The sequence below is a fragment of the Poecilia latipinna genome, unplaced genomic scaffold, assembly GCF_001443285.1.
Source record: "Poecilia latipinna isolate Pla-1442-1.1 unplaced genomic scaffold, P_latipinna-1.0 Scaffold1501, whole genome shotgun sequence".
Lineage (NCBI taxonomy): Eukaryota > Metazoa > Chordata > Actinopteri > Cyprinodontiformes > Poeciliidae > Poecilia > Poecilia latipinna.
In genome coordinates, this window is record NW_015114117.1 from 250,164 (window position 1) to 259,214 (window position 9,051).

Consider the following 9,051-nt stretch of genomic DNA (forward strand, 5'->3'; position numbering starts at 1 on the left):
GACTATCGAAACACAGACATATGCGCCAAGCTAACACAGGCTCTGAGGCACAACTTGAAGCAGCTGTACAAACTTTTTTTATTTTGCAATGCAGGCAACGTGAGGTAACTTTGTCTGCTTTATTTTCCACCTTTTCAGCACCCCCCTCAGGGAGCGCATCATTCATCAGCTCCTTCCTCGTCTTTCTTTCTGGATTGTCCTGGGTGTTTAACAAAAGGTTCTTCAGATCTAGACTCATTTTCCTGCAGAATTTTTGGGATGTGAAGATGTTGGCCGAGTTGTAAATTGTGATGAAGCGTCCTCGATAATCCTTGTGGAAACTTTGTTCATAACATTATTGGCTCTATATAAATGAACTGAATTGATCATATCAGACTGAATTGATAAATTTCAGAATGCTGCTTTCAAGTTTCCATTTGTCCATGCGAACCACATTTATTTTTTTTAAACAACTATGTCAAAGCTCCATCTCTCCGTCTATCCCACAGCGACCTCACTTTCACAATTAACAAACGTATGTTTATGTTTCTGTGCAAATATTGACATTTTTGTGTAAATTCATTAAATTCATGTAGTTTTGGATTTTTGCAGTGCCTAAAAACCATCTTGGTGCTGGCCTCCCTTGGTCAAACACTACCTAAACAGACAAATTCTCCTCTTATTTAAGGAGGTACAGCTTTACGCTTTTCATCACTCAAAACCAGTTGGGTTTAAAACTATCTCTCTCCGACACACAGCCCCACTCAGTGGCTGGTTAGGAGTTGGGGATAGTGGGCATGGCTGCAGCAAACATATTTTTACTCAGCTGTACAAATGTGTGATTTATTTGCAATGTGGACATGGAGTGGAATGGGTCTCCTCTGCTCTGACTCTTGGTTGGCGGTATGCTGCAGGTTGGGTGGTTATGTGAGACTGACTGCAGGGCTTTGTACGCTCACAATCTTTAATTTGGTTTTTAACCTTCCTCCCCTCACCTTCTCCCAGTTGAGAGCGAAGACTTGAGACTTTGACAAAATGGCGTGTGGACATCTGAGGCATGGTGCAGTAGCCCATAATAGAAAAATGGGAAGTAACACAGACGTAGTGTAGAATGAGAGAATGTCTATGACATCAGGGTGTACAAAACCAACAAACAAGCTCCCTTCCAAGAAGAGCTGCTATCTATTGAAGAATAACATACCGTATTTTCCGCACTATAAGGCGCACCTAAAACCCTTCAACTTCCTCAAAAGGCGACGGTGCGCCTTATAATCCGGTGCACCTTATATATGGACCAATATTCAACCACAACAGGCCTAGCAACTACGGTAAGCAGTTGCCGACTTAATTTTCGCCGGTAGAAGAAGAAGCGCGTGGTGCTTGCTGGGATAGTTGTCAGAACGTTGGTTTGTTAATAAAGTTTGACTGACCTATCTGACCATCTAGAATCAGGTCATTTAGCACCACGTTCTCCACAAACATTCTGTGCGCGAACGGAGAAGGGTGACCATCGTCTGGCCACGCCCCGGCCCAGTCGCGGAAGGCTTTCCTCGCCGACCGGAGCCGGACTGTCTCGTTGACATTCTTTATGTCAACAAAGTGGCGTTAGACATTCATCCGGGGTGCTTCGACTAGGGTTACCGCATGTCTATGGGTTACCAAGGGACCAGCCCCTATACATTTAAAGCCGGGGGGAGGGAGGGGAAGCGTGTCGGTTGGTATGTGTTACCCAGAAAGCAGTTGGGCACAATATCGCAACACCAACACCGTGAGTGAAACAATGACTGGGGCAGCCTACTATATAATGTACTCGGGGACCGGTCTTTTTTTATTACACATCCACATTTGTAGAATACGTAGATTGGCAACCGTAACTGTAGCGTCTATTCTATGCGCCTTATAATGCGGTGCACCTTATATATGACAAAAGTTTTAAAATAGGCCATTCATTGAAGGTGCGCCTTATAGTGCGGAAATTACAGTAATTGTATTGGGTGAACACCAAGAATTTTTTTAATTTTTATTCACTGCATCATATCTAAGACTCAGAAGAGCGTATCGGAGCAGCCTTGTGTGATCCTAGTAGAGTCATACTTACACCTGCTTTGTTCTGAATTGATCTCTGGATTCAATTATTCTGTCCAGTCACATAGTGATGCGCTCTTCCTGAAAGCACAATAAAAACACTGTTGTTATTGTATCTTAATTATTTCAGTAAGAACATCAAAAATTCTGCTGCGCATTTGCAATGATAGTTGGATCTATTTCTGGGTCTTCACACTGTGGAGAGGTGGGGCTCCTCATAGAGGACTTAAGAAATCAACATGTTCAGGATAAATGTTTTTTTTAAATTTATGAACAATGGATAGTTCTCCTGATAACCGTCTGTCTAATGTTATACATCCTCTGCTTTAAGGTCGGTGACGGATCCCAGAGACGGAAAGCGAGTGGCTCTCAAAAAGATGCCCAATGTCTTCCAGAATCTTGTTTCCTGCAAAAGGGTCTTTCGGGAACTGAAGATGTTGTGCTTCTTCAAACATGAAAATGTAAGTGCACATTTGTCTTAAATTTTACAGCCAGACATTTTCAGGTGATTCCAGACAACCACTGGAAGAAGCAAACAAAAAAACTAGTCATAACCATGACTTAAGCATTGTGTGTCCACAGGTACTTTCTGCTTTGGACATACTGCAGCCTCCACACATCGACTACTTTGAAGAAATGTATCCTTTATGCTTTTGATTCACTTAAAGATTGATAACACAGGTCAGCACACTGCATGGCCTATTTCTGTGAAGGGGACAGTAGCTGTGTTTCCATTATAAATGTGTGCAAATCTTTGCCTATATTCTACTAAGATTGTAAGAACACAATTTGCCAATGTCATGTTTCTATTAAATAAGAAATAAAATAAAAAATCATGGTGGCGACAGATGTAAACGGTGACATAAACTATTCATAATTCAGCCATGATAATAGCGCTCATCTATTGGCAATCAGAAGAGATGTCGGCGTTTTATTCAGGTGTTGGAGCGACAGTCGCCTTATACTTGGGAACGGCTATGAATGTGTCGTTTTGGGGAAAGTATAGTCAACAATTTTACAGAAGAGCTAGATGGACTCACTTAAATGACGCACAACTTTTTATGTGTGTGATGCTGTGAAAGCTCTGGTGGAACCAGCTGCACTTTTGTCCGGGAAAAACAAAAACAAACCATCATCTCTGTACCATTTCCTGTCGTCTTCGTTTTCGCCAGTAGTGAAATCTGGCTGTTGATGTGAAAAAAGTGCAGTTTTGCTCAATACATCTATTTCGATGCATCCAAACAAAAAAAACAAAACAAAAAAAAAAAAACACCTCATCTTAGAGCAAAAACTTTTTTGCTCTAGGATGACCAATTTGGTTATTTCAAAATTGGTCAGGTTTTAATTAAGAAAATGTATTCTCTTAATTTCAATTTGTGCAATTTTATGATTAATGGACATGCAGATATTGGTGTGTGATGTGCCAATAACGTTCTACAGATTTAGACTAATATTGTTCAAGTAGCCCCACTTTTTTTTTTCTCGTTATCATTTTAGCAAAACGGTAAACACAGTGCCTATAGAAGGTATTCACCCCCTTAGATGTTTTACCATTTTGTTGTTTTTACTAGTCAACAGTAATAACAAGATTTGGCTTGATAGAAATATTCATTTTTCTGTCGAGATTCATTTTCCATTAGCAGATCCAGTGTAGTTCTGCGTGTCTGGACCATGTTGGGTGTAGTACGATGGCGAATTCCAATCCCTTGCCATTTCCATACTGTTGGCTCTAAATCACATATGCCTCATTCAATTTACACCAAACTGGATATAAATGACCTTTGTTAACCTCTGAAAGGGCCAATAGAATTATTTTGGCGTTTGACTCCAGTGCATCCCTAAATTATTTCAGCGGCTATGTCTCTATATATAGAGCTGTACGGATCATCCGATCTGCACTGTTTTTGTGTTTTTTTTTTTTTTTGGGCATCATCAGTGATCATTGCTACACACATTGGTGTGGTAGTTTGATGACATCATTTTATCCCTGCCCACAGAGAAGAATCTGAAGATTATTGGGCGACTCCTTCTGAAACCGTATCCACTAACCCTTGATAAACTACACATGACGTCTTCATGCGTCTAAAGGAAAGCCTTAAGGCATTCACCACCAAATAGTGACTTTAGCTCCTTTGTGAATAGTTGGTTTTAGGTCTAATTTTAAAGACTTGCTGCTGGACTCCTGAACTGGACTAAAGGACAATTGGAAGATTTGCCAAATGCACCGTCTTTGTTAAAATGGCCAAATTTTGTTTATCATCAAGGGCAAAACATTCAGGGATTGAATGCTTTTGATAGGCGTTCTACGCACACTGTGTATGCTTTTCAGCAAAATTACCATATACTTGGTATACACATACCATATGCATGGTAGTATATGCTGTATATTACCATGTACTTGCCACAACCCTTTGTTTCATATTTGTATTATGACAAATTTATACATTGCCCAAGCACNCTAAATAGCCGATGTTAATATGATTGTAATTTCACGGATAAAAATAGTACATGACCGATTTTTTTATGTTATCGGTCAAGATAATGGATAACAAAAAGTCTAGCGCCACCTGCCGCCCTGACACCAACTCACACACATCTTCATTCACAGTCTTACTTGTAAATCGATTTTTCTTTTCTTGGACGTTTTGATGTTAGCTTGTCGATGTCTCAGTTTTATTCGCTGGTAAAATCAATAAGCAGCTTGAGGTGACCTGCTGCTCTCTAGTGGCGAGAAGCCATAATTGTTGGCTGGTAACAATCGGAATGCATTATGGGAGATGTAGTTTGTAGTCAATTCGTGCTAAAAAACAATTTTAAGTCAATCATGGGCCTATAAAATGCTGGGGGGGCCACATAAAATGATACACGGGCCACATTTGGCCCGCGGGCCTTGAGTTTGACACGTGTTTTAGAGCAACTTTACATTAAAAGTGTCATTATTTACCAAATGACACTTCATGACATCCGTCATAAACATTCATAAAGACTTCTTTATGTTCATGACAGGTGTTATGTCATGTTTATGACAGTGTCATGTCAGTCTTATGCACACCCCTTCAAATAAAGTGTTACCTATACATCTTGTTAAAGCAGATGTATAAGGCTAGTATAACAAATGTATTGACATCAACTGATGTTGATGTTAATGTATTAACATCAACATCAGTATTGAACCTCCTGCTCTAAACGCATTATTCAGATCTGGTATTTAAATGTGTCCTGAGTGACCACATACGTAGATACTGACTAACTGTGCTGAGTCCAAATGAACACAGAGACAACATCTAAGACCTTATTATGGAAATCTAGCATTGTGTTCTTCATGTGCTTTTCTAGTAAAATTTTGGGGTTGTTGATTCGCTCTGACCTTCCAATCAGATCACTGTAGGCCTTTGAACAGGTGTTGAAAGCTAATTGGTTAAAAGAACCAATTAGCTTTCAGTATCCGCTAAATAGATTACTGAATGTAGACCTCCTCTATCAATTCTGAAGGCCATGGGCAGATTAGACTGGCCCTGGCAACACATAGATACTGAAATCTGATTGGACGGAAAATCAATAATCCACACAGACTTAAACAGGAAGCAGCACAGCCTGGAGAGTTGCTATAAAAAAATAGACTGTTGGAAGTAAGTTATTACATTTTAATTGAACAAAAATTGCAATTTAGGTTGTAGATACGTTAGGGATTCCGATAGTGTTTAGGCTGCAGAGAACGCCTTGTAGGCCCTGACGGCCAACTACTACATTTAACACCAACATTTGCACAACTTTTTCTAAGTACTGAAGAATGGTTAATTAATTATTATTATTACAATAAACATAAAATAAATACTGAATTACTTGTTTTCTTATTGTAATCACAAACACCCTTAAAGCTGGTGCTCTGTAGCTATTGATGCACAAGGGAGGAATTGCTGCAAGAAGGTTAGACAGAATTGTGCAGCTTGGCAGCATGGAGATCAAAGGGATCTTGTATCATGAATAATAAGAGTCAAACACTGCTCCTGCTGTCTGGCTTGACGATAAGCTTGTATACAAACTGAGCCATCTTGTTAAAGCAGATTGCTTTTGGATGTTCCACACAGTCCTTATGTCTCCATCTTAGCAGACACAAAGGACTAAATAGGAAGTTAACACACTGAATAGCAGACTGTGTTGTGCACAAATCAAGCTGTTCTCCAGACAGCAGACTGCAGGCGGGATCCGGTAGAAGTCTGATTGAAAGGCACTTTAGTGCTCTCTGCATTCAACAAACACCTTTCCAATCCAACTAATTCTACATTATTGACAAGCAATAAGCTAAGAAGCTCTTTTCTCCATTGAATTAATTGTGTTATACCCTCCCACAACCAATCAGCCCACTCCTTCTTTCTCAAATTAAAATCTCAAAGCTTTAGAGGAGCACACATTCTGTGACATTTACGCAACATTTTAGCAGATTCTTGTTATGCATTTATTCATCAGTTCATTCATTTAACTGCTCATGAATACAAATGTGATGGGTTACCTGTCATATCAGACCTTACTCCTCTATGGGAAATTCTGCCACTGAGGTTGATGCAGCGCTTCCTCATGCATATACATCAGTTCAATAAGGAAATAAGCAGTGATGAACACCAGAGAAAAGTACTGCCACTGAATTAAAGAGGAAGGTTTATTCTTCTTGTTAGAATTCATGCTGCACTGGCCAGTGTTTAAATGAGAGTTCAGTAGGTGGGCTGATTGTTGAGAGAAGGTGGACAGGCTATGATACAATCTTCCTGTGAAGTTAAGAGGCAATTAAGGTGAAGTTAAATTCTTCTATGCTCACTTGGTCACAAAAAATGATTGTTGTACAAAATTTCTTTCTGCACATTAAACATTTTCATTCATATAGTGGTGTTGTCCTACAAGTTCAGTCATGGCCAAAAAAATCTTGCTATATTTCAAGATCGAAAACTGTAAGAGGATTTTGATCAAATTCAAAAGCCACAAATGGCCAAAATGGGGTAAAAAAAAATCACAAGTTCAATAGCTGGCTTCCTGTTTGTTGTAGAGCATGGATGCAAGAAAGCTTTTTTGTGTTTCTTGTGAAATTCTATAAGTGTATCAAATTACATAACTCTGCCATAAAACAAGCTAAATAAGGATGATGTTGTGAAAGTTGCCAGAGGGCGCTATTGAGATATTTCTGTTGTGACTTCTTCAAAACCGTTAAAATTCATAAACTGCATCCATGACTGACATGTTCAAAATTGTCAGTACATCAGCCCAATAAGGTTGATGTACTTTAGTGAGTTTTCATATATGTTTATGTAACCCGCATTTAGTCAATTAGTAAAGACTTTTATTGTTGCGGGCCCACTTCCTGTGTTGCCCCAAACTGTTCTTATTTAAAGCCCCGCCTCCAGCGCAGTTTGAACATCATCACCTGTTCCACTGTGATTGTGGCTGGCTGTTGGCGTCTTGCTGATAATTTCATCCTGAAAAGTCACCCAAATCTTTGAAACAACTGATTTGAACTATTGGTGAGTTTGCTGGGTTGATAGCAGTATTGTGCACCATAAAAATGTTGCTCAATTGATCATTAGAGCATTGTTTTATTAGACTGTCAGCGGTTGTTACCTGGGCTGTCACTGGAATTCACAGCTGATTGTAGTCTGGCACTCTCTGCTCAAAGGTAACTGTTGGGTTTGTGCAAGATTTCTTGAGATTGAAAATAGGATGTAGTTACATTTAATTTGATATTGCACAGTATATAACTTTTCCTCATTTTGCTTGAGTATTTGAGTTAATTTATTTTATTTTCCTCGATTGATATTTTGAAAGTATATCCTGTTATGTTCGTTTCTGAGGTACAGCAATAATGTTCGCGGGTCAATTTGACCCAGGGAGTGTTTAGTCATGCAATATTGTCAGAAACCAAAAAAATCCTCCAAATCTTTTTTGTATCTGATTATTAACTCCTATACTAACCATTTCAATCAATATTTGTGCAATTATGTTTTTTTATTCCTCACAAATAAAGGATCAATGACAACAATTTACTCATTTGGACATAAAAAAATGTGATTTACATTTTTTTTATGCCCACTGAAAAACCTAAACACAAAATAACACTAATTATCTTTGAAAGTGATTTTTTGTAAATTTTTTTATATTACATTTAGATTTTTTTTTTGAAGGGGTCATCTTTATAATTGAACTTGAGACACTATTCTGCCCTGGGTCAAATTGACCTGCTGACTAAAATCAAGATAAATGAGTCCTGAAGATGATCCTCCAGGTGGATTTCCAGTTTAAACCTGCATGTCCAAAACATAACTGGGTTTTTCATCACATGCTGCCCAGATTTTTATGTCATATTTAGCTGGTGTGGAAGGCATATATAGTGTAAATGAGCAGCGACCTCTGAATGCCAGCGGTGATCTTTATGAATGCCACAAATCTTCCATCTACTGTGACATTGGGGCCTGTTTTATAGGACAGGAGAAGTTACAACCCACATGTTCCACACTGTTCTATTAGCTGCTAGTTTGTCTTGTCCATCGATTGTCAAATCAGATTACTCTGGAGAAAAGTCTCCAGAAACATTATGGCCCATAATATTACCCTGCCTGTCTCTGCATCCCTTAGACTGGCTGTTGATTCATCCTTTGACTTGAAAACTCTGGTAAGAATGAGGACCCCCCCCCAAATATGCATCTAAATGCATCTGGTCCAGCTCCTTCCAGTTCTCTCCAAAAACTCGCCTTCCTTTTAGACTTGTCATTTCAACAATGATTTTCTGTATTGCACTAGGCATGAGTAGCTCAGACTGACTTGATGTTTGTGATGTGAGTTACTGCCATCGTAGTCGGTCCTGGCATGATCAACAAGAAGTTCCAGAGCTTCCACGGTTGTCATCTTTTTATTTCCCTGCTGCTCAATTCCTGAAGATAACAAACTCCAGGGTATCGAATTTTTTTTAGGTCAGGAAAAAGTTTTAGTTAAAAAAAAAATAGA

General features: G+C 39.0%; 1 protein-coding gene across 1 annotated transcript in view; it reads left to right on the forward strand.

The window, feature by feature from the left end:
- The window catches only part of nlk2 (nemo-like kinase, type 2), a 36,207-nt gene that overhangs the window by 12,867 nt on the left and 14,289 nt on the right, over positions 1-9,051 (forward strand). The window contains exons 2-3 of the mRNA XM_015057943.1: positions 2,396-2,525; positions 2,647-2,702. Of these exons, the coding sequence (XP_014913429.1) occupies positions 2,396-2,525; positions 2,647-2,702 (186 nt within the window). The remainder of the gene's footprint in view (positions 1-2,395; positions 2,526-2,646; positions 2,703-9,051) is intronic.